Source organism: Bos mutus, chromosome 2 (genome assembly GCF_027580195.1).
Source record: "Bos mutus isolate GX-2022 chromosome 2, NWIPB_WYAK_1.1, whole genome shotgun sequence".
In the NCBI taxonomy this organism is placed as follows: Eukaryota; Metazoa; Chordata; class Mammalia; order Artiodactyla; family Bovidae; genus Bos; species Bos mutus.
The window spans coordinates 11446878-11473150 of record NC_091618.1 but is presented as its reverse complement, the minus strand read 5'-3'; the positions used below and the strand labels follow the sequence as shown (position 1 = coordinate 11473150).

The 26273-nt window shown below is 49.6% G+C and overlaps 1 protein-coding gene across 1 annotated transcript in view; it reads right to left on the bottom strand.

Moving 5' to 3' along the window:
• Positions 1-844: 844 nt before the first annotated feature.
• OPRD1 (opioid receptor delta 1) overlaps positions 845-26273 on the bottom strand; it is a 46524-nt gene continuing 21095 nt past the window's right edge. The window contains exons 2-3 of the mRNA XM_070384228.1: positions 10608-10957; positions 845-7779 (exon numbers count right to left, since the gene is read on the bottom strand). Of these exons, the coding sequence (XP_070240329.1) occupies positions 7238-7779; positions 10608-10957 (892 nt within the window). The 3' untranslated portion in view covers positions 845-7237. The remainder of the gene's footprint in view (positions 7780-10607; positions 10958-26273) is intronic.

Genomic DNA, 26273 nt, shown 5'->3' with positions numbered 1-26273 from the left:
GTTCGATCCCTGGGTTGGGAGAATCCCCTGGAGAAGGGAAAGGCTACCCACTCCAGTATTCTGGCCTGGAGAATTCGATGGACTGTGTAGTCCATGGGGTCGCAAAGGGTCGGACACGACTGAGACACTTTCACTTTCATGACCAAAGGCAGGGCCATTGTAGGGCAGGTGGGAGGGAGAGGGGAGGGAGAGGGGAGGGAGAGGGGAGGGAGAGGGGGGAGAGGGAGAGGGGAGGGAGAGGGGAGGGAGAGGGGAGGGAGAGGGGAGGGAGAGGGGAGGGAGAGGGGAGGGAGAGGGGAGGGAGAGGGGAGGGAGAGGGGAGGGAGAGGGAGGGAGAGGGGATTAGTGGGAGCCCCAACAGGCTTGCGAGCATGTGGGCCCTTAGATTAGGGGGGTGGGCCACAGGGAAGAAGGCGGAGTCAATCTGGAGGGAAGGGGTGGGGCACATGCTAGGAAGTGGCTACAGCTGTCTCTTGTGTCGCCTTCTCCCATCAGATCAGTTTTTGACACGGGCTCAGTAATTGCGGTGGGCTTAGTTGCCCTGAGTTATGTGGGATCTTAGTTCCCTGACCAGGGATCGAACCCACGTCCCCTGCATTCATAACCACTGGACCACCAGGGAAGTCCCAGACGGGGTTCTTCAGGACAGTGTCACATCACCCTCTGAGTCAGGTCCTGAGGGTGGGGCTATATTTTCGCTCTGTGAGCAGGCAGGTCTAGGTCATCCCCCCACAAACTGGGCTCCCCTCACGAGAGGACCAAAGTGGGTGAGCAAAAGAAACAGCCGGAGATTGCAGACACTGAGAACAGGGCTCACTTTATTGGGAAAACAGAAAGTCGGGTCCTTGGTCCCCAAATGGAACCTGGGAGAGGCAAAAGCCAGGTGTCTGAGTCAAGCTTCGTTTCTGACATGCCTGCCTCCCTCACCCACTCCAATGACACACACTGGACCCCTAGAGGGCCTCTGGTTCTCCCAGTCTCTGCCAAATCCCCAGGGCATTTTACCAATAGATGTCTGTTTCTGGGATCAAGAAACATGAGGGAACCATCTCTTTCTCTCCCAGGAAGACAGTGCCCTCAGAATCCATCAACCCATGTCCATGGTGCAGAGGCTCAGAGAGGGACAGAGCCCTGCCCAGGGGCACACAGCAAGTGGGAGATGGAGAGTCAAACCCACGTTCCCTGTCTACTGGCCTGGGACTCGTTTCAAGAGGAGATTCTAGAAGATGAGCCCATTGGATGGATGTCGCCTGCAATGACACCTGCCAGGGGACTCCATCCCCGTGACTCAACCATGCAAGCCAGGAGGCCCAGGCCAGTGCCACCTGGGGACCTTTCTTCCCTCCCAGGCTGTGCCCCAATCTAGGGTCTCGGAGACCCGGCAAGGACCAAAGGAGCCAGCTCTGTAGAAGGTACTTGGGGAGAAGACATCCTCTTGAAGTTTGCTTCTCCAATGCATGCTGTCCCACCTTCTGAAACTCAAACTCAAGCAGATGGCTAAAAAGGAAAGTTCTTTGCTCCTGACCAACCTACAGCATTCAGAGACGGGGTCGGAGCAGGGATAAACAAGAACATTAGATAATGTTAAAAAAAGCTCCATTTGTTGAGCACTCACTGCATGCCAAGCACCTCTCTCCTCCACTCAGTAAAACAACTACTGTGTGTCATTGCAGTTCAGTTGCCAGGAACGCTTGTGTGACCCACACAGACAGGTCCTTCACTCATAGCTTCTTTGTAAATCCCCACAACTTCTTACCAGGGGAGCATCATCGTCCACGATGGACAAAATGGGCTCAAGGAGTGAAGTGACTTCCTGAGGTCACACAGCACAGACATGGTAGGCAGCCCACAAATTCACAGAGCAAAGCAGTCTTCCGAGGCAGAGGGGGACTGGATGGGAGAGAAGCAACTACCAAAGTCACAGCAGTTTCTCGGGCGGCCGGCTGGTGCCCCTGCCGCCCAGGTGATGAGACACAGAGCCTGCCAGGGAGGGTGCTCCGTTCACACTTGTGAGCTGGACACGAGGGTCTCCCTAGTACCCCTTCGTGTAATCACAGAGTGTCCGCTTGGGAGTCAGGCAAGCAGAGGAAGTGGACTTGACAGACCCAAGACAGCATTCTAGCCAGACCAGCCATGGACCAGCTGTGTGCCCTTAGGCAAGTCATTGCCCTCTCTGAGCCTCAGTTTTCTCACCTATAAAATAGGGGTAACAGTAATGCCTATTCATAGTTATGCTGTGAAGATGAAGTGTTACCCCACGTCTAGTGCCTAGAACAACAAAGGGCCCTACGTGCTGTCTGTATTCCCTGTGGTGATGACACTGGCCTCTCACCAAGATGGAGATGCGAAGGCACTCCATGTCCGGGAAGAGCTGCACACAGTTGGGACTCGTGGCAGGTGCTGCCGATGAACCAGAGACTGAGCAAGCCCCAAGCGTAGCGCTCTGCTCCATCAGGAGGTCCATCCTGACCACATCAGCTCCCCTCCGGCTACCATTTTGAATTTCCAAGCTGCCCTCCCCAAGAACCACCCAGCCTACAATTCGAGCCCCTGCTAGAGGCTCCTCATCCAACACCTCCCCTGACTCCATACTATGTGCGCAGTGCCCAGAAACGAAATAAAGGAAGAGATGATGATGAGTAAATAAATGATAAGAGAAAAGGGTGTGTGTGTGTGTGTGTGTTTGTGTGTGTGAGTGCTGGAGTCGGGATCCACGGGGACCACTTCCTAGGGGTTTTGGAGCCCCTGAGCTGACTCCCAGCCTGGATCTGTGGTAGTTGCCAGGCGGAAAGGCAGGCAGAGGCCAGGCTGAGGATCTGCTGCTGACAACCAAGGGGCTGGTCTTGGGCCAGGGGCCCAGCGGAGGCCCAACCTGGACTGTTGCTCCTCCTCTCTTAGGACATGGTGACCCCTCTTCATCTTGGGGAACATCTCAAATTCCAAGCCAAGCAAACCTCCCTAGACAGCAGCCTCTAGCACCCCCATTCTTATTACAGGAGAACCCTGGCTTGGAGGCCTACTATGCACCCTGGTGGCTCAGTCGGTAAAGAATCTGCCTGCAGTGCAGGAGACCCAGGTTCGATCCCTGGGTCGGGAAGATCCCCTGGAGAAGGAAATGGCAACCCACTTCAGTATCCTTGCCTGGAAAACCCCATGAACAGAGGAGCCTGGTGGGCTGCAGTCCATGGGGTCAAAAAGAGTCGGGCACGACTAAGCGCTAACACTTTCACTTTTCATGTGCCCTGTCTGACCTTCAGAGAGGGCACTTGGAAGTGAAGTGACTTGCTTAAGATCCTAATGCTAGAAGTGGTCAAGAATCCATCAAAATCAGGACACTTACTAGAAACTGAGCATCATATTAGAGGCTGATTCATTCCCTTGTCTTACGTCTAGAAGGAAGCAGAAGCACAGAGGGGGCAAATTCCTTACAGAGGTCACACAGCCAGACAGTTAACATCAGAGCTGATTTCTGAATCCACTGTCGAGGCTTCCAGGCCACACCTAGGACTGAACCTGAAGGCTCCAGTTTACTCCCTTCACTCTCCTGCCCTCCCCACCCAACCTCTCTTACATGACACTTGACATTATCCATCACTCCCTCCCCCTGGGAACGCCCTCCTCCTCCGGTTTCCATGGTAGCACATTCTCCCCATCCTCCTCCTGCCTCTCTGGCAGCTTCTCACTCTCCATGGTGGCGCCTGAGCCTAAAAAGCAGGGGATCCCCAGGCTGGGTCCCCCATCTCTTCTCTCTTCATCACTACCCCTGAAAGCTCACCTCCTTTTCCATCTGGGCCTCCAGCTCTGACCTTGCACAGCAACTCTACTTTTGAGTAATAATGGATACTTTACACATGTTAATAGCTCGTGTGCTGGGCCCTGTACATACATTAATTCATTAAATCCTCACAACAATCCCATGAAGGAAGTCCATTCTTCAGATGAGGAAACAGACACAGAGAGGGAAAACCAAGCTCTGACCCCAGCTTTAACCACTACTTCTATTACAAGAAGAGATATAAAACTGTAGGACATTTTGAAACCAGAAGTGAAAACTTTCCTCCCACCTCTTGAAAAGAGAGGAGTGGAAATTTTGTAGGAAATCAGACCTACTCCACCGCTTTGAGAGCCCGGTGATGATCTAGAATTACATTGTCAATTTGCAGCTTTAAAATGCATCATGCACAATACACTTTGAAACTTGAAGATTTGGAGAGCTTCAGGAGGAACAAAAGTTCACGGAAAATTGCCCTTTTCCCTCAGATTTTTCCATTTAGTTTTAAGTTTTCAAAAACGTCACCCCAGGATACCGGCTACTAAGGCTCTTCTACTTCAATGATGCCCGGAATTCACTGAAAACTTGGACCCTGGAGTTCCATGGACTTGAGTTCTGCGACCACGAATGGGCTCTGTGAATTAGGGGTAAGTGGCTCAACCTCTCTGAGCCTGACTTCTTGTTTAAAATAAAGGCAGTATTACTTGCTCCACTGGGCTGTCATGGACCAGAGAAATGATGGGCATCAAGCTCATGGCATGGGGGCTAGCACACGGAAGCATTCAACTGAGCCCGATGAGTCAGCTGCACACAATTTCTTGGGTTTACCAAGCACTTGATCATTCTATGCTTTTGTACACACTGTTCTCTCTTCTGGGTGGCTAGCTCCTAGTCATCTTTTAAGGCCCTTTGACCCTTTCCACCCTTCTCAGAATTGCTACAAATATGGGTTTCAGTAAAAAGCTAGAAAAGGCATTTCCCTGTGACACCCCCGCCCATCCCAGGGCTCCCTATCACCTCACATGCATCACACTGAGATGCAAAGATTCATTTATGCTTTGGTCCAAGCATAGGCTCGAACCTTCTGAGGATGGGGCCATATTGGACTCACTTCTGAGTCCCAGAGCCCAGTGCGCACAGGAAGTAGATTTCAACATGTTTGCTTTACCTTAAATGCACGTGGTCAGGACCCAGCCCCTGCTGACTCCAAGACGAAATATACCAGGATTGGTAACAAGCAGGCAGATCCAGACAGCCACAGGAAACGGCAGTGACTGGGTCCAGAGCAGCCTCAAGACAGACCTGTCCCAGAGGGGTTGAAGGGGACCCAGTGTTTGCAAGGAGAATAAACAGCCCTGGCTCCAATGTCACCACCTTCAAGAGTCTTCCCTGGTTCCTAAATTGTCCCCTTTCTATGACATCTCCAGAAAGCACTAGCAGGAGGGGTCCCAAGTGATGATAACAAGTGTCCCGGAGTGTGTCCCCTGCCTTGCTGAACCCCTTACCCATTCAGACAGAGAGATCTTTATAGTCACAAGCTCCATCTGGATGGTGACAGTGATCCAGGTGGACTGGGACCCCAGGCCTTGGTAGCTTAGCAGCCTGATCGGAGTGTGGCTATGATCCCACATCTTCCAGGGCACTAGTGGAGCCACTTCTGAAGGAAGGACATTCCCAGGTCTGGGGCTTCTCATCCTGAGAAGGTGACTACGTTTTGCCCACTAAGGGCATCCCTGCCCCTCTTGTGCCCAAAGCCCACCTTGGTGCCTGAGCCCCAACCCCCAGACTGCTAGTTCAGCCCCTGCTGGAGTGACAGCCTCCCAGAGAGGAGAAAGGCTTTTGTTCCAAGGAAATGACTGTCAAAGAGAGAAGAGGTATATCGTTTTGTTTTTTTTTTTCCCCTGTTTAAGACAAAGACGTCAATGTCTTTCCATCTGTCCCAAAAAGGGAAGAAAATTAAATTTGTTTTTACAAAGATGTCAGCACACAGCTTCAATAGGGAGTCAGGGTGTATGTGACAGAGGCAGTGTTGTGGAGAGAGGGGAGAGGTGGGGGGATGGTGGAGATGAAGTTTGGGGTGGGGGACACAGAGAACAGACCAGACCCTGATATAGGGGGAAACAAAGACCTGGGGATGCCAGAATAAAATGCCAAATGAAAAGGAAAACTTCTATGCCTAAGTCTGGTGGACCTGGCCCTCAGCAGCTTGAATGGGGCAGCTCGCGCAGGGGGTGGGGACCTGGGGACACAGACTGATGCTGGCACTGTGGTTATAAAAGCCTTCTTCTCCCCAGTCCCTTCCAAGTCATGTCCCAGGGCCGGGATGCAGTTCATCAGACATACTGGGTGTAGTAGCCAGATGTTGGGAGAAGGGAGAGAGGATTTCTTGGAGGTTCTTATAGGGTGCCAGTGTCTGAGAGGAGGAAAATGCCACCCTGGTGCTTTAGAAACCACCCCCCCACCCCCCACACACACCCAGAGCCAGGGGCCTCCTACACTCAGGGAGCTATTAGCGTGGCCCTCTGTCCTCCAGCATCTGGGCCAGAGAAGCCACAGCCGTGGGGACCCCCAAAGTGTCCTCCCTGTGGCTTGAGGACCTAACTTCAAAGTAGAAGCCCCCTTCCTCTGCCTCAGCCCCCCTCACCAGCCTTTGGCACAGAGGCCGACTGGCAGCTCTGGTTTGGGATTTGCAAGCCCTCCTGACTCCTCCCCGTGGGGACCCCGCCGCAGCTGAGGCCTGTCTTGCTTGCTACCCTGTCCTGCAACTCCACTGTCCCATCTCAAGCTCACTTCGATGCTGCGCCTCCCTGCCCATTCCAGGGAAACGACTGTCGAGGAGAGAAAAGGTGTATCCTTTCTAGTTTATTTTCTCTTCGTTCATAAAAATGGCAAATTGGGCCTGGACCTCGGCGAGCCCCTCCCCTTTCTGGAACTCCGGGCTGGGACTCGACTCCAAGCTGCGGCCCCATTGTTTGTACACAGGCCCTCTCTCCCAGCCCCATCCGGAGCTGGACCGTCAGCCTCACCGTCCCGTCTTTCAACTCACACCCACAGGAGGCCCCCCCCCATCACACCGGGCCGGATCTTGAAGCTCGATTCCACCGTCCGCAGCACCGGCCCTCCTTGGTCCTGGGCCGGGTCTCAGACCAGGCTCTCACTCCCGCCAACCCAGCTCCAACTAGAACGAAGGGGCCCCGATTTAGCGGCCCAATCCCAGAGCCACAGGTCCACTCCCCGGGGCTAGCGAGCTCCCCCTGCCCCAACCCAAAGCCCTTGACCTTGAGCTCGGCCTAGAGGCATCGCCCCGCCGACCGGCCCACTCCCAGCCGGTCCCAGACCAGCGATCCACCCCACGGCAGGGCCGCCGCCCGCCCCACCCCGCGTCGTGGCCCCCGCCCCCACTAGGACTCCGCCTAACCGCCGGGTCCCTCCGGAGGGGCGCGCGGCGGGCCGGCCGGCCCCGGGTCAAGCGGCTGCGCCACCGCCGGGGCCGTCGGACGGGGTGCAGGCGGTGACCCGTTCGCGGGCCGTGGCTTCGCGGGCGCGGCTGAAGCTGCTGGGCTCCCGGCGGCCGCAGGGCATGCGGCAGAGCTGGCGGAAGCAGCGCTTGAAGTTCTCGTCGAGGAAGGCGTAGAGCACGGGGTTGAGGCTGCTGTTGGCGTAGCCGAGAGCGATGCACAGGTGCAGCGCGGCCACCACGAGTGGGTCGCGGCGGTTGATGTCCACCAGCGTCCAGACGATGACGAAGATGTGGATGGGGGCCCAGCACACCACGAAGGCGCCCACTACCACCAGCACCATGCGGGTGATGCGCCGCAGACTGCGGTCCTTCTCCTTGGAGCCCGACAGCAGGCGCACGCTGCGCAGGCGCAGCAGCATGAGGCCGTAGCACACGGTGATGACCAGGATGGGCACGACGAAGGCGAAGAGGAACACGCAGATCTTGGTCACCGTGTCCCAGTACCAGCTGGGGTTGGGGAACTGGAGCATGCACACCACTGCTCCGTCTGAGCCAGGGAACAAGGAGAGACACTGGGTGAGGGGCTGGTGGGCCTAAGGACTTTGTCTCCCTGCTCACCCACCCTTTTAGGCTTAGCCAAGCCCCGCTGCCTCCTGCTGGCCTTTTCGATTCTCCTCCCTGCAATGTCCTCCATCACGTCTGCACTTGGTGAACTCCTACTCATCCTTCAAGACCCCAGCAAACTGGCCCTAACCAAGGAAGTCTGTTTTCTATAGTCTCTCCCAGTCCCCTTATCAGCCTCTGTGCCCGTGGGGAGCAGTGATATAATGATAGAATTTAGCTCAAGCCCACTAAATGTCTATCATGATGATAACTGAAAACACTGCACACATTTACAAAGTAGCTCCAGTGGGGACAGTACTGCTAAGATTGACTTAGAGAGCACGTGTTAAGAGTAGGACTCAGGCCCTGCTAACTGTGTGATGTGGCCTGGGCAAATTGTTCAACCTCTACCAGAGTTTCCATAAAGTGGGACTAACAACAGTACCTAAACTCATAGGGTTGTTGTGAGGATCAAATGGGCCATGGTGTGGAAAGCATTTAGCACAGAATGGTTCAAACACTAAGTGCACTCACAGGGCAGAAACATGGGAGTCCAGGGGTCAGAGCTAGGGCCAAGGAGGCAGATCTCACCTTCATGTCAAGAACGTTCTGACTGCCACTCTTGTCCACAGATAAGAGGGGATGGAATAAGCTCCCTTCTCCTGGAGTGTGGGCTCAGGCTGCATGAGCACCTTGGGGATGTTATGGAATTCAGATACAGGGCTGAGGCTGGCCCAGGGGACTCCCAGGACCTCTTGGGATCCCAGAATCTGAGGACCCATCCAGTAGACTTGGAGCCTGAGAGCTGTGAGAAAGGGGCTGGAGTCCACAGACAGAGTGGGTCCACAAGACATCAGGCTGGCAGGACCACCAGCCACAACTGGACCCAAGGACTTTCATGGTACAGATGGCAGAAGCAGGCCGAGAGAGGAACAGGACTTGTCCAAGGTCACACAGCAAGTGGCTTATAGAACTGAGTGCCAATGGCACACACTTAGGGAGTGTGTGTATGTGTGTGAGTGTGTGTGTTTGAGAGAGAAAGCGAGTAGAGGGCGGGGGATGAAGAGGCCCATCTGGCCCAGCCCCCAGGAGGGCTGAAGTTAATGGCCTGTAAACTGAAGGCTGACAGTGAGGAATGAGGTCCAGCTGCTGAGTCAAGACAAATCACTCAGAGACTATATAAGGGCACGGGGAGCTCTACCCTTGTGAGGGTCGAGGGTAGCCAAGAAACTCCCCACCAGGCCTGTTCCCTCTCCTACGACAATGCAAACCTTCACCCTGGCGGCAAAAAGGAGCAACAGTTATGGGGACAGGAACCCTGGGCTCTAGGCCAGATTCTCCCAGATGTCTGCTAAACAAACCACCTGACCTCTCTGATTCTCAGTTTGCTTTCAGCCCAATGGAAGCAGGCGTCCCTGCCTTGTCTATCTCACAGGCTCAGTTATTCTAATAGCTGCTATTTATTGGGCCTTGACAATAAGCCAGGCCTTGTCCTAAGTGTTTTACAATCTATCATCTCATTTAATCTTTTCAACACCCCATGACAGAGCATGGCTCAAGAGAGGTTAGTGACCAGTGTCTCTGACACCTGCTAAATTACTTTTCCCATTTATATCAAGCTGGGGTCATATAACCAGCTATCACTGGACTTCCAATATGGCTCACTGGTAATTTGCCTGCCAATGCAGGATCCCCTGGAGAAGGAAATGGCAACCTACTCCAGTATTATTGCCTAGGAAATCCCATGGACAGAGGATCCCGGCAGGACTACAGTCCATGGGATCACAAAAGAGTCGGACATGACTAAAGCAACAACTAACCAGCTATCACTAGGGAGTGATGGACCCTGCATTTCAAGTAATTGTGCTTTCTCACCACTCCCATATTCATCTGCTGGCCAGAGGCTAGTACGTATGTGTGCTAAGTCGCTTCAGTCGTGTCTGACTCTGTGACCCCATGGACTGTAGCCTGCCAGGCTCCTCTGTCCATGGGATTCTCCAAGCAAGAATACTGGAGTGGGTTGCCATGCCCACCTCCAAGGGATCTGCCTGACCCCGAGATCAAACCCTCATATCCTGCGTTGCAGATGGATTCTTTATTCATTGAGCCACCATGGAAGCCCAGATGCCAGCACACTGTAGCCCAAACCATCATTTGGAGGCTGGATCCCTGATTGACTGTGTGGAGTAGAAGACCCTCCTCCTCTTACTCACACTGGACTGTGATGTGAGTGAGAAATAAACTTCTACTGTGTTAAGCTATGGCTGTTACAGCAGCCACCCTGACTGATACAGGTAGTTACTATACTACACTAATTGGTACAGCATTTTACTCTGAGGAAATGCGCCTGTCATTCTATGGAGGCCATTCTCTAGGCCCTGCTTTGGTCATCTGGGCCAATGGGGTAGAAGGGACTTTGGGATGGGATTGCAGATCTTATGGCCCCCACTGCTCACTGGTCACCCTTACCCCACTGGCTATCCATCCACACATCTGGCCATCCATAATCCCATTCATAAAATTTCTTTGGCCAACCACCCATATGACCACTGACCAGTCATTCATTCTCCCATCAGTCCATTACTCACATTCCCATTGGTTGATTATTCACACTCCCACTGGCCAGCCATCCACCCTTTCATTGATCAGCAACCCACACTCCATTGGTGATCCACCTACACCCACCCTGGTAAAAGGTCTACAAACCCACAGAAGCCTGTGTGCTGCCTCCTGTGGTCAGTGATCTGTACCAAGGCTCCCTTCCTCACTCACCCCGGGGGCGGGTCACAGCCATGACCATGATGGGTACACCGACACCGGAGGCCAGAACCCAGATGCAGATGTTGATCAGCTTGGCCTTGGCAGGGGTGCGGAAGTCCAGGGCCTTGACGGGGTGGCAGACGGCAATGTAGCGGTCAACGCTCATCATGGTGAGCGTGAAGATGCTGGTGAACATATTGTAGTAGTCAATGGAGAGCACGACCTTGCACAGCAGTTCCCCAAAGGGCCATGTCTCCATCAGGTACTTGGCACTCTGGAAGGGCAGTGTGCTGGTGGCCAGGGCATCTGCCAAGGCCAGGTTGAAAATGTAGATGTTGGTGGCCGTCTTCATCTTAGTGTACCTTAAAAGGAAGTGCATATATAATTGTTCCATTTCATGGATTTCAGTTTCACATGAAACTTACGGAGAGGAATGACTGACCCAAAGTGACGGGAAAGGTCAGGGGCAGAGGTCGGACTAGAACCCTGACCTATCTGATTCAGCATCACTCCTTTCCACTATAACAGATTCAAAAGGAGATCTCCAGCAGGGAGTAATTTTAGTAGGAAGCTACTCAAGGAAAAACCCTTATCTTCTCGGGGGTTCTAAGCAATATGCTTAAAGATAAAACTTGGCTCCAGAGGAAAACAGGTTTCAGTTCTAATACTGTCTCCACTATTTATTAGCTGAGTGACTCTGGGCTAGTAACTTGACCTCTCTAAGCCCTGGTGTCCATATTGTTAAGAAAAAAAAAAAGTGATACTTTTACCAACCTCATAGGGCTGTTATAAAATTTAATAACAGATGATAGAGCATTTAGCCTTGAGCTCAGAGCATGGTAAGTGCTCAGTATATGACATTTGTTATTATTCTCCATATATAAAAATGAAGCTGGGGGCTAGACCAGAGTGACATGACCCTCTGGCCTCTGCCACTGACCTGGCCTTTGGGGAATATGATCAGCCCAACTCTGAGGAAGCCGAGACAAACTGGCTGGGGCCTCAGACTGCCTGGGTGTTCTCCAGGGTTGACCAGGGCTCCCAGTAGGTGGGCCTATCCAGGCCAACTTAGCCCCAGGTGGCTGGACTCCCCCAGCTGCAGGCAAGGGAAGCAGGTGACAGAGTCACACACCTGACCCAGGGCATGAGTCCAGGTGTCCAAACCAGATGTCTGCAGCCACGCCGGGCACCCAGAGCTCGGCAGCATCCTTCCTTGGTCTACTTGCTGCCCAGCTGCCAGCCCTACAGCTGGCCTCTTGTTGGGCCAACATTTACAGTCATGACCTCTCCTGGGGAGGCCCAGGCTGGGCACCAGGTAGCCTGGAGGAGGCGAAATACACTGAAACAGACCATCCCCATGCAGCATGATCATCACAGAAACACACAGACACCAAGGCAGGGGTAAGGATACGTTCCATGATCCTGGAATGATCTGAGAAACCCAGGCATGAGCAACTCTTCAAATTTCACAGCAAGAAGAGCCCAGAGAGATTGAGGGAAAGTTTTTACTACCCTGTGGTCCAGGGACTCCAGAGGGAATTTCCAGAAGAGTCTGTGAGAAGTGCAGATTCTTAGACCGCAACCCAGATCTTCTCAATCTTAATCTCTGAAAATCGGGCCTGGAGAATCTTCATCTTCAACCAGACACCACACACACACACACACACACACACACACACACACACACACACACACACACACACGCGCGCTTCTCATGGACTCTAATGCTTGAGAAACACTATGTAGCCTAAAGGGCTTCCCTGGTGGCTCAGTGGTAAAGAATACTTGTCAACGCAGGAGACATGGGTTTGATCCCTGCTTCGGGAAGTTTCCTTGGAGGAAAAAATGACAACACACTCCAATATTCTTGCCTGGGAAACCCCATGGACAGAGGAGCCTGGTGGGCTACAGTCCGTGGGGTCACAAAGAGTCGGACATGACTGCAAGACTAAGCAGCCCCAACGCATCCTAAAGCCCACACTGGGGAGAGGTGAGAAAGTGATCCGAGGCCACAGAGCGACGGTGGCAGACCAAGGGGAGAACTTGGCCCTCCTGGCGCCCAGATAGTGCTCTCTCCCCGCTCCACCAAGGCTGGAGCCACACCGCGCACCTCTGTTCTTCTGGGCCGAACCTACCTGACAGCGGCCAAGTCTGGTGCCCCCAGCATGAGCGCGCCCACTGTTTTGAATGACTGAACGAACTCACATCATCTAAGGCTGCTCCTTCACAAAGTGACTTATTTTCTTTTTTTCTTTTTTGGCTAAAAAATAAAAAGGACTCTTTCATTGTCCTCCAGGGCCAGCATCTGTCTCACTTCCTCCCAAAATAGCTGTCATTTGCCCTGGGGCTGGAGAAGCAAAAAGTTTTGCTCGGAGACAGCAGAATTGCGAGTCTCGGGAAGTCTGCCTTCAGCGGGTGCGGGATCACAGCTGTGTGGGAGGCGGTCCCAAACCCACAGCTGACTCGTCTAATTTCACTTCTTTTACGCAGAACAATTAGAGGCTGTTCTCTGCCTGCTATTTTGATTTGTGAAGGATCCTTCAATTCCCAGAGGGGGCTGGGATAAGGGGAGTGGGTGATGAAGCTGCTGTAGCTGGCCCAGACAGGGCTGAGGCACGGCTGACTCGGGGGATCGGTGGGGCCTAGAATAGGGAGGGGGAGGTCCACTGGCCGCCAAGCCGGGTCCTCCTTGCCTCCTCAGTGCCAGTCCTGCCACTTGACGGCTCTCAGCCCCCTAGGGACGGTGGTTTAGCCGCTAAGTCGTGTCCAACTCTTGCAACCACATGGACTGTAGCCCGCCAGGCTCCTCTGCCCATGGGATTCTCAGTCCCCTAGGAGCTCCTCAAAGTCCTCTCCACGTTCCACAGACTGGCCCCTACCACCTCTCAGGCCTCAGCTCCCAGAACCTTCCTCTTGGTGGGTGTCCCTTCTCCCCCCACCCCGGCCCCCGCCCCCTACCCCCCACCAACAGCCTCTGTGCTGTGCCTTGGCCACATCAAGCCCATCCCACCTCAGGGCCACCGGACTGCAGTTCACTCAGCCCGGAACCCTCATCCTCCAAATTTTGCATGGCTTGTTCCTTCTTCTTCTTCTTCTTTTTTTTTTTTTTTTTTTTTGCGGCTGTGTTGGGTCTTAGTTGCAGCATGCAGAATCTTTATTTTTGGTTGCAGCATGAGAAGTCTTACAGCACCCGGGATCCCTGACCAGGGATGGAACCCAGGCCCCTGCACTGGCACCTCAGAGTCTTAACCACTGGACCACCAGGGAAGTCCCCCATCCCTTCACTTAATCCAGGATTCTATTCAAATATCTCCTCCTCGGAGCTGCTGCCCCAATATCTTGGTACTCTCTCTCCCCTCCATCGCCTTGTGTGCGTGCATGCTAAGTCACTCAGTCGTGTCTGACGCTTTGCGACTCCATGGACTGTAGCCTGCCAGGTTCCTCTGTCCATGGGATTTCCCAGGCAAGAATACTGGGGTGGGTTGCCATGCCCTCCTCCAGGGGATCTTCCCAACCCAGGGATCAAACCCGCGACTCCTTTACTGCTGAGCCACCAGGGAAACCCCTCTATCTCCTTACACCGCTTCAGTCTTCTTTATGAAGACTGAAGTACGAACCACCGCCTGTCTTTTATCTTCTTTTCTCCCCCTTTGTCTCTCTCACCCACATAAGCTTCCTGAAGGTAGGGCATGTTGCTTATCTCGTACCCTGCCGTATCATCAGGCCTGCCAGATGAATAGCAGCTTCTCCATCAACATCTGTGGTACAGATGTCTCAGTCCAGGCCTCCTCAGCTCTCATGGGGACCATCACAGCAGCCTCCTGCCCCACCATTCATCCTCCACTTGAGTCAGGATGCTCACAGTAAAGGTGAGTCTGCTCAGGCAGATTCGACTCTATACCTTATGATCCTTCCATGGCTCCCCATGGCCATCTGGATAAAAACCAAACTCCTCACACTGGCATTTCATCTGGGTGGCCTCCCTCCCCACTGCGCCCGCCCATCCTGTCCAATCCCATCTGTGGTTGCCTCAGACATTTGTTCATTCTAGCGTGCCCTCCCTCTGAAGAGCCGGCCGCTGTGTTGGTTTGGCAGGAATCCTCCCGACTGCATACACGCAGTTTCTGCCAGTGTAATACAACGCCCTGGTGTCACAGCACTGTAATGAAACCAGCTGCCCTTCTGCCCCACCTTGTCTCTACTTCTCAGCCCTGCTCCCCAGAGCAACCACTTCTAATGTTTTTAAGTTATTCTTCTAGTGATTATCTCCATAATTCTAAATACTATGTTTAAATGTCTATTTCTTGATGTTATCTATTTTAGACAGTAGCTGTTGAAGTTTGTATTCAGTTAAGTCAGGTTATGGGCTTCCCTGGTGCCTCAGTGGTAAAGAATCCGCCTGCCAGAGCAGGAGACGTGGGTTCGATCCCTGGGTGGGAAGATCCTCTGGAGAAGGAAATGGCGACCCAGTCCACTATTCTTGCCTGAGAAATCCCATGGACAGGGAAGCCTGGGGGGACTACAATCCATAGGGCTTTAAGAGTCGGACATGACCTAGTGACTAAACAAAATAACAAAGTCAGGGTATGCACCAGTAACAGACAATCCCAAAATCTTGATGGCTTAACACATGAAGAAGCTTTATTTCTTACCCTTGCAGAATCCATTCAGTGTCTCCAGGACATCCATATTCCATGAGGCAGTTCCAGCCTGCTTCAATCTTGTGGCTCTGCTATCTTAACCCAAGGCTGCCTTGGCCACCACAGAGGGAGAGGGGACAGACACAGTCATCTAAGCTTCAGTCTAGCTGCAACACAGCACTTTCTCTTGAAGCTGACTGTCCAGAAGTAGTTATATTGGCCTCATCCAATTGCAAGGGACTGAAAAGTAATCTTTTGTGTGTCCAGAAGGAGGGAGCACCAAGTACTAGTGAATACTACTAAGTTCCTCCTTGTTGTTTAGCTGCTGAATCGTGTCACTCTTTTGTGACCTCAAGGACTGTAGACCCCTCTGTCCATGGGATTTCCCACACAAGAACACTGGAGTGGGTTGCCATTTCCTTCTCCAGGGCATCTTCCCCACCCAGGGATCAAACCTGAATCTCCTGCATTGCAGGTGGATTCTTTACTACTGAGCCGCCAGGGAAACCTCCACTAAGGCCCTCCACACACAATAAGGATGAACTCTCTTCATCTACCCAGCTTCCTCTCCATCCTCCCAATATAGTTCTACCACAATTTAAAATTGTTTAGTCAAGTTGATATCCAGAGTTTATTTTTTTTCCAGGGTTTACATTCATGGTTTTTAAAAAAAATTATTTATGTATATTTCTTTGGCTGTGCCAAGGTCTTAGTCGTGGCACACAGGATCTTCAGTCTTCGTTGTGGCATGTGAGTTCTTTGGTTGTGGCATATGGGACCTAGTGCCTTGACCAGGGATTGAGCCTGGGCATGCTGTGTTGGGAGCACAGAGTCAGAGCCACCGGACCACCAGGGAAGTCCCCAGGGCTCACATTCTTATGACTTTCTGGTACTGTCCACTGCTGAGCCAAATGGTATACTATAGTTATATTGGTTTTTTGGTACTAATTTTTGTTTTTTGTGGAGTTAAAAACTGCCTCTTTTTGAAAACTGAATATCATACATTAATGCACATATGCGGAATCTGGAAAAATGGTACAGATGAATCTATTTGCAAGGCAGGAATAGAAACACAGACATACAGTACAGACATGTGGACATGCTGGGGGGAGGGGGGTGGGGTGAACTGGGAGATGGGGACTGACATGAATACACTACCCTGTGTGAACCAGAGTGGGAACCTGCTGTATAATGCAAGGAGCTCAGCTCGGCGCTCTGTGATGACCGAGATGGGTGGGGTATGGGGAGACGGGAGGGAGGGACAAGAGGGAATATAGGTGTACTCGAAGCTGGTTCACTTTGTTGTACAGCAGAAACCAATACAACGTTGTGAAACAACTGTATCTCAATAAAAAAACAATTGCTTCTTTTTTAAATTTGCTTACTTCTGTGTACACATTGATAAATCTCTTCAAACACTCCAGCAGACCCACAAAAAGCCTTTTCCGTGCACTCACATAATCTATCAAGTTCCTTTTGCTTTTCTAGTGAATCCACTTCCCAGAGCTTCCCTCCTCCTCTCTCAATCTGGAACTGGTTGCTTTTCAGAGCGCTGAACACCTGTCCTCCCGTGTTAGAGCCCCTGTTTCCTGGCTTACAAGTCTTGTTTATCATGGGTTATGCCCTTGTTTTGGTGGAGCACATCCTCTAGTCACTTCCTAAAGAAAGGGTACATAGGAAGGAAAAAATTTACACCCTGGCAAGCCAGCAAATGTCTTTCTTCTATTCTCACGTCTGATTCCTTTGACTCTACATAAAATAGTGGATTGGAAATCATTTCCATCAGAAAATTGATGGCATGGCTCCCTCATCTTCTAGTTTCCAGTGTTGCCACTGAGGTGTCTGAAACCATTTTAATTTCTGATGTTTTGTCTGTAGTCTATTCTTCCCGCCTCTGAAACTTTTAGGAGCTTCTCTCTCTCTCTCTTTTTAAAATTTAATTCTTTTTAACGCTGTAGGCCACACCACGTGGCATGGGGGAATCTTAGTTCCCTGACCAGGGATCGAACCTCAGGGTTCCCTGCATTGGGAGCACATCTGGACCACCGGGGAAGTCCTAGGACCTTCTCTTTACTCCTAGATTTCTGACATTTGTGATGATATGCCGTAAGACAGCTCTTTTTCATTTTTATTGGGCCCTCTCAGTCCAAAGGTTTATGCCCTTCAGTATAAAACGTCCCCTCATCAGTTCTTCAGTCCTTTCCTCCCCTCTGCTTTCTCTGGAATCCCTGGACAATCCGGTAGTCAGATATTGGGCCTCCTAGATTGATTGTCTCCTTTTCTTCTTTTTTATTTGCTGTCTTTGCAGTACATCTTCTGGGAATTTTCCTTTTCATTACCTCTCAACCTTTCTATTGACTTTTTTAAAACGTTATTTTGTCTCTCATTTTTATTTCCCAGTGCCTCTTCTTCTCTTATTATTCCTTTTTATATAGCATTTATAGCATCTTATTTCAAGAACGTAATGTCTTCTCTTTTGTCTCTGAGGATACTGACAATTTTAGTCTTGTATTTTTTTCTGCTCTCTGCATGGTCTATCTGCTTCACACAGTTTTGTTTATTTGTCTGCTTTGGCCTCCCTCTTTTATCCCGGAGACTTGGATATCTGGTGATATGTGATCAAAGGTTGCCCTTTTCTTTTTAGTGTTTGTTTATGTGGCTGTGTCACGTCTTAGTTGTAGAATGCGGGATCCTCAATCTTCGTTGCAGTATGCCAGCGCTTTAGTTGCAGCATGTGGAGTTTAGTTCTCTGACCAGGGTTTGAATCTGGGCCCCCTGCATTGGGAGTGTGAAGTCTTAGCCACTGGACCACCAGGGAAGTCCCTAAAGGTTGGCATTTGAGTGAAGCACTAATTAATTAATTGACAACATTGGGGGCTGGGGAGTGGCTGTCAACTGGTGTGCTTCATTCTAGGTGGACTGAATGGAGATCTGGCTTTTCTTCTAGGAACACTTAAATATCAGTGACTGTAGCTCCCTTCTTTGGGGGCTTCAGAAAAGAATCCTGCCATTTCCTCCCTGGAGAGCACACTTCTGGCTGTCAGGATTCTGGTAGCAGAGCTACCCCTGGTAGCAGAAGGGGTCTGGAAAGCCATTTTTGTTTCCTTTGGTATCTCGCTGTGACCCTTCCTGTGTCTGCAGCTGCAAATTCAGTCCCCCTAGGTTACCTTCTCCAAGGAAAACACCCTCCTGCAGAGTGGAGGGGCGGCCACCTGGCTGTGCAGGGTACAAGGGATGGGGAACTAAGGGTCTCACTGTTCTGTCTATAGGTAATTGATTCCCTACCCCTGTTTTCAGCCCCACATCTCACCCTTGCTCGGCCTGTTCCTCCTGTTCAAATTGCTTTTCATCACCCAAATAGGTGTTGCCATCCCTTAACCTGAGACCTAAGAGGTGAAGCGATTTGCCAAGGTCACGTGGCCATGAAACGGCAGGGCTGGTACTTAAATCAGGAAGTCTAGTGCCAACAGCTGGTAATGACTTTGCTGTTCTGCCCCTCAGTGCTTGCTACCTTCCTTCCTCCTCCACTTCCTTCCTCCCCCACATTCCTTGAAAAAGTCAAAGAATGTGAGCTTATTATTATAAGCTGAAGTTTGTTCACTCATCCAACAGGTATCAGTGGAGCAGCTGGTACGTGCTGGCACTGAGGAAGGGCTACAGGAGTGAAGATGGCAGTCTGACTTCTTGAAACTTATAATCTTAGGGAGGGGGCAGACACTGAACAAATTGCTGCACTTCTTAAGCAGGGGAGTGATGGGGTTTGACTTATGTGTGGTTTTCAAAAGGTCATCCTGACGACCGTGTGGGGGCTGGTTGGAGGGCAGAGCAAAAGTGGTTGAGAAAATGGACTTCTAGGAAGATAAATTTTATCTCCCCACATCTCAAAATCCTACTGTTGGTTTCTCATTCTTTTTTTTTTCTATTTCAAAAAGTTGTAGATATGACATTGGACCCTTATATCATACCTGATTTAAAAATTGACTCAAAATGGATGAAAGACCTAGATGTAAGAACTAAAACTATAAAACTCTTAGAAGAAAACAGGGGGAAAGTTTCATGACACTAGATTTGGCAACAAAATCTGGGACACGATACCAAAAGCAACAAATTAAAAAAATAGATAAACTGGACTACATCAAAATTCAAAGCTTTTATGCATCAAAGGACATGATCAACAGAGTGAAAAGGCCACCCACAGAATGGGAGAAAATATTTGCAAATCACATATCTGACAAGGGGTTAATATCCAGAATATTTAAAGAATTCCTACAACTCAACAATAAAAAAGCAAACAACCAGCTTTAAAATATGGCTAATGGACTCAAACAGACATTTCTCTGAAGATATACAAAGGACCAATAAGCTCATGAAGAGATGATCAACATCATTAATCATTAGAGAAATGCAAATCAAAACCACAATGAGATACCACTTCATACCTATTAGAATGGCTACTATCAAAAATCAAAACAAAACCAGAGAGTAACAAGTGCTGATGAAGATGTGAAGAAATTGGAGTCCTTGTGCCCTATTGGCGGGGATGTAAAATGGTACAGCCACTGTGAAAAATAGCATGGTGATTCCTCAAAAAATTGAAAACAGAATTGCCATATGATCCAACAATTCCACTTTTGGGTATATACCCAAAAGAATTAGAAGCAGCGTTGTTATGGAAATAAAAACAAAAATAAACAAATAGGAGCTAATTAAATTTAAAAGTTTTTGCACAGCAAAGGAAACCATAAACAAAATGAAAAGACAATACTCAGAATGGGAGAAAATAATTGCAAATGAAGCAACTGACAAAGGATTAGTCTCCAAAATATACAAGCAGCTCAGGCAGCTCAATGTTAGAAAAAAACAACCCAATCAAAAAATGGGCAGAAGACCTGAACAGACATTTCTCCAAAGAAGACATACAGATGACTAAAAAAAAAAAAAAATGCTAAACATCGCTTATTATTAGAGAAATGCAAATCAAAACTACAATGAGGTATCACCTCACATGGGTCAGAATGGCCATCATCAAAAAATCTACAAACAATAAATGCTGGAGAGGATGTGGAGAAAAGGGAAGGAACCCTCTTGCATTGTTGGTGGGAACGTAAGTTGATATAGCCTCTATGGGGAACAATATGGAGATTTCTTTAAAAACAGGAATAAAACTACCATGTAATGAGCAATACCACTACTGGCCATATACCCTGAGAAAACCATTCTAAAAGACACGTGTACCCCAGTGTTCACTGCAGCACTATTTACAATAGCCAGGACATGGAAGCAATCTAGATGTCCATTATAGAGGAATGGATAAAGAAGTTGTGTACATATATATTATGGAATATTTCTCAGCCATAAAAAGGAATGCATTTGAGTCAGTTCTAGTGAGGTGGATGAAGCTGGAGCCTGTTTTACAGATTGAAGTAAGTCAGGAAGAGAAAAATATCATATATGAACACATATACATGGAATCTAGGAAAATGGTACTGATGAAGCTATTTGTAGGACAGAAATAGACATGCAGACAGAGAGGACAGAGTTGTGGACACAGCGGGGGAAGGAAAGGGTGGGATGAACTGAGAGAGCAGCACTGAAACATATACATTACCAAGTGTAAATAGACAGCCTGTGGGAATTTGCTGTATGACCCAGGGAGCTCGGCCTGGGGCTCTGTGACAACCTACAGAGGAGTGGGATGGGGTGGGAGGTGGGAGAGGGGTTCAAGACAGAAGGTACATATGTATACCTGTATGGCAGAAACCAACATTGTAAAGCAATTATCTTCCAATTAAAAATAAATTCTAAAAAAAGACAAAAAAAAAAAAAAAAGCAGGGTCATGAAGAGTAATCGGTACACGCATGCTCATAGTAGCATCATCCACGACAGCCGGAGGTACCCACAGATGAATGAATGGATAAACAAAACGTGGTCTATACATTCAATGGAACATCATCAAGCCTTAAGAAGAGAGGAAATTCTGACACATGCTCCAACATAGAGGAACCCTGAGGACGTGCACCAAGTGAAATAAGCTAGTCACAAGAAGACAAAGACCTCTGTGAGTCCACTCATAGGAGGTACTGAGAGTAGTCAGATTCACAGAGGCAGAAAGTAGAATGGTGCTTTCCAGGGATGGAAGCAAGAGAGAATTGAGGGGTTATTATTTAATGGGTACAAAGTGTCAGTTTGGGAAGATGAAAAAGAGTTCTAGAGATGGATGCTGGTGATGGCTGCATGACAATGTGAATATACGTGACGTCAGTGAACCGTGCACTTAAGAATGGTTAAATTTTATGTGTATTTTACTGCAATAAATAAGTTGTGGCTAATCAAGTGCTCTCACTGTGCCTGTTTTCTGAGCTAGAGAGTCTGATGAGGAAGTTCTTTAGTGCCATTCAGATCCTAGCTCCTCAACACACTTAGCTGTGTGATCTTGAATAAATTACTTCACCTCTCTGAAGCCGTTTCCTCATTGGTAATTTCAGAGTAATCACGCTTTTGGAGCCAACACAAGCGAAAGCCTCTAGCTTACTAGCCAGCACAGAGTTAAGAATTAGCAGCCTTTAAGGGTTTATTTTCCCTGATATTTTTATGCTTATTTTTCTCATAGAATTCAATCCTCTCTGAATTGGGCCCAACCCTGGGGATGAACTCTATTGACTCTGAGATGCCTTGGGAAACTCATTGCTTTTCTTTTTTTCTAGGTCAAAATCCCCTTTAGCGCATCTTGAATTACACAGCTGCTAGGGAATTTCCTCCCAACCATCCTTCTCAGGGGCTTCCTTGGTGGTTCAGTGGTAAAGAATCTGCCTGCCAATGCAGGAGACGTGAGTTCGATCCCTGGGTGGGGAAGATCCCTGGAGAAGGAAATGGCAACCCACTCCAGTGTTCTTGCCTGGGAAACCTCATGGACAGAGTAGCCTGGTGGGCTACAGTGCATGGGGTCACAAGAGTCAGATACGACTGACTAAACAACAGCAACAATCCTTCTCAGACCTCAGGGAGGCTTCCCTTATAGGAAGCACCGAGTGCCTGACCATGTTGATTTCAGAGCCCTAAACCCATTCCACCATCTGTCAGACAAGCCCCGTTCCCCGCCGGCCCCAGGCAGGGAAGAACAGGCACCACCTCTATCCATTTCCCTTTAACTTGATACAGACTGGCCTTGCTCAGTGTCTAACGCACAGCCAGGGCCACAGGAAATCCACACACGCTCCTGGGTCTCTGGAGAGCTGGGCTTCTTGATGACAAGTAAGCTCCTGGTAAGAATTTCCTTCCCCAGGGAAACCCAGAGCGGTCGGTTAGACTGATTGACATCTTAATGCCCAGTGCCCAGAAGAAGACTAAAACATTCCCTCCTATGTACAAGGCCCCAAGGGGACAGGTCTGACAGCTTTGGGTGGCTCATTTTTTTTTTTTTTAAAGCAATATTCTCTAAGTGTCTTTTCTCTCCTGTACCAGTGAAAGTGAAAGTCACTCAGTCATACCCGACTCTTTGTGACCCCATGGACTATACAGTCCACGGAATTCTGCAGGCCAGAATACTGGAGTGGGTAGCCTTTCCCTTCTTCAGGGGATCTTCCCAACCCAGGGATCAAACTCAGGTCTCCCACATTGCAGGTGGATTCTTTACCAGCTGAGCCACCAGGGAAGCCCAAGAATCCTGGAGTGGATAGCCTATCCCTTCTCCAGGGGATCTTCCCAACCCAGGAATCAACTGAGCTATCAAGGAAGCCCGCATGTACCAGGCAGTATGCCAAATGCACTGAATGCATGATTTCATTTCAACCTCTTTGCAACCCTGAGTGTTAAGACCTAGCTTATCACACATCAGCCATGGCAGAGGGGCCAAGTCTGGAGGCATGGACCAAAGGGAGGGAACTGGTCCAGAGGTGGGCTGGTTCCAGAGCCTTCACCTGCCCTCACACATTCCTCAACTCTGCTATGATCTGGAGTTTGGAGACCACCTGTTCACAGTCCAGGTAGGGTAGGGGAGAGAGACTTATACACCTCAGAACAATGGCACAGATGTCATGATGGGGCCCGGTGGGGCAAGGAAGAGAGGTCAGTTCAGAACAATATGTCCACTTCTGGTCACAAGGGTGGCAGCCAGAATTTGTGGCATTACAGCTGCATCCCAGGTTTTTCTCAGGCATGATTTTAGGTACTTCTTACACCTGTGCTTCGTTTTATTCTTTAATAGATAATAAGCATTTGTTGGACACTGACTCTGTGCCAGGCACTGGGAAAGCATTTTACATCATTTAATTTTCCCAGTACCCTATGGGGTGGATAGGATTTATCATTCCTGATTTATGGGGAGCAATAAAGGAACTTGCCCAAGGATGCAGAGGCAGAAAGAGGCTGAGCAGAGATTCCACCCCTGTGGGCATCTCCAAGTCCCTGGTGCCTTCCTCTGGACTTCCATTTCAGCTTCTCCCCTGCAATCCCAGAGTGCGCACCCTTCACATACTCTCTTTGACAAGGAAAACATTAAGTCCCAAAGGCATGGCATTGTCTCGGTCACCACTAAGCCTGGGACTTCCCAGCTCCAAGCAGGTGCTCAAAGCACATCTGTTGAATGAATGAATGTCACTGCATCTGTCCGCCACACTAGACAGGGCAGCCTTCAGGCAGGAACCGTGTCATAAACATAGCATTTACTGGGGGATTCCCGGAGGACGGAGGGTCAGCACCCTGATCCTTGGAGGTAACCAACCACAGACCCAAGAGCTCTGAGATAGACCACGGTGCTCCCTTCATCCCTTCTCTCCTCCACCCAGGCCAACCCAGGGTCCCTGAAGGACATCCGGGCCTGACCCTACCTGCCCTGAATCTGCAGTGACTCAGCTATGCCTTGGCAAAAGGAAATCTTGTCAGATCATTTACCGAAAGGAGCAAATTTGTTTTTATCTGAGCTGAGGGCTATTTTCTTTTACCTCTCATACATAAGAGCTCACGAGGGCAAGAGACCTAAAAACAATAACAGCAACAAAGTAAGGGCACCAATCAGGCTGATCGACCTTACGGCACCTTAGGAACCAAATCAAACAAAATGCTTCAGCCTAGATCAAAACTCACTGGGTCCCAAACAGCATGGACTGTTGGGAGTATTCAGAGTTAATTTTCTTCCCCAGTGCTTTGTCAGATCTCAGAAATAACAGCTGCTCACTATAGAAGGTCCAAATAATACAGAATCATTTCATAAAGAAAATTTAAAAACCATCATTAGGACAGACTATCATTGACAGATAACAGGCAAATATACAGGCCCTGTTTTAAATAAATGGGATCTGGCTCTAATACTATTATATAACCTGTTTCTTTCTTCTCAAAAATATGCTGTAATCATCTTTCCATATCCACAGACACAAATTAATATAATTTGGGGGGACTGATTGTTATTCTAATCCAGAGGTCAACAGACTTTCTCTGTAAAGAGCCAAAAAGTAATTATTTTAGGCTCGATAGGCCCCTTAATGGAGAAGGCAATGGTCACCCACTCCAGTACTCTTGCCCGGAAAATCCCATGGACGGAGGAGCCTGGTGGGCTGCAGTCCATGGGGTCGCAAAGAGTGGGACACGACTCAGGGACTTCCCTTTCACTTTTCACTTTCATGCATTGGAGAAGGAAATGGCAACCCACTCCAGTGTTCTTGCCTGGAGAATCTCAGGGACGGGGGAGCCTGGTGGGCTGCCATCTATCGGGCTGCACAGAGTCGGACACGACTGAAGTGACTTAGCAGGCCCCTTAAGGTCTCTGATGCATATTCTTCTGCTTTTTGTTTAACGTGTTTGTTTGTGTGTTTCGGGTTTTGTTTTTTTTTTTTTGGCCTCAGGGCTTGGGGAGGTCTTAGTTTCCTGAACAAGGATTGAACTCCAGCCCTTAAGAGTAAAAGTGTGGAGTCCTAACAACTAGACTACCAGGGAATTCCTGTTGGGTCGCAAAGAGTCGGACACGACTGAGCGACTGAACTGAACTGAAAAGTGTAAAAAAAAACATTTTTAGCTCAAGGACTATACAAGAACAGACTACAAGCTGGAGCTAGTCTCACTTACAGACACTAATGCTCCCAAAGATAGTTACTTAATAAATCTCCGATTAAAAGACACATAGGTTGCTTCTGCTCTTTTGGTATTATAAACAGTATTGTGATAAATGTCTTTGTGCACAAAGATATCTGATGGTCTCCTTGGGAAATTCCTAGGATCTCAGAGCTAGAAGGAAACTTCCCAGTGGGGGCATTCCCTCTGTGGCACTCCAGACAAATGACTATGCAGTTTCTGCTTGTGTACATCCAGAGATGGGGAACTCGCCACCTGCAGCACAGTCCTTCCCATTGGGGACAACTCACAGGAAAACAAGTTCTTGGTTTTATCTGAGCTGAAAACTCCCTCCTTGTCACCTGGCACCATTTTTCCTGGTTACACTCACAAATCACAGGTTCTAAACCTAACCCTTCTCTTGTCCATGTGTTGGAAAATAAAGATGTTAATGGTACTCCCTTCACCCAGCTTGGTGAGACCTGAGTTAATATGAAGAAGAGTAAGTGCTCAGTATGGCTGGTTGGTAAGCTGCCTTCTCACACCGAGTAGCCATTCCTTGGAGCCCCCATCTCAGTTGGGCCTCAGGCATTCAAGAATATGATTATCTAACTTGGTGATCCAGTGGTTAAGAATCCACCTGCCAATGCAGGAGACATGGGTTCGATACCTGGTCCAGGAGGGTTTCACGTGCCTCCAGGCAACTAAGCCTTTGTGCCACAACTGCTAAGCCCGTGCCTAGGGCCCACGCTCTGCAACAAGAGAAGCCACCACAATGAGAAGCCCGTGCACCTCAAGGAAGAGCAGCCCCTGCTCACTGCAACTGCAGAAAGGCCCATCATCAACGAAGACCCAGCGCAGCCAAAAAGAAACAAAGAAAATCTTTTTAAAAATGGAATGATGCGAGTAAAGACGGTACCACCCTCTGGGTTAAAGGAGGGCCAAGACGATGCAGGTAAGCCACATCACAGACGCTCAGGCCTTCTCCCATCT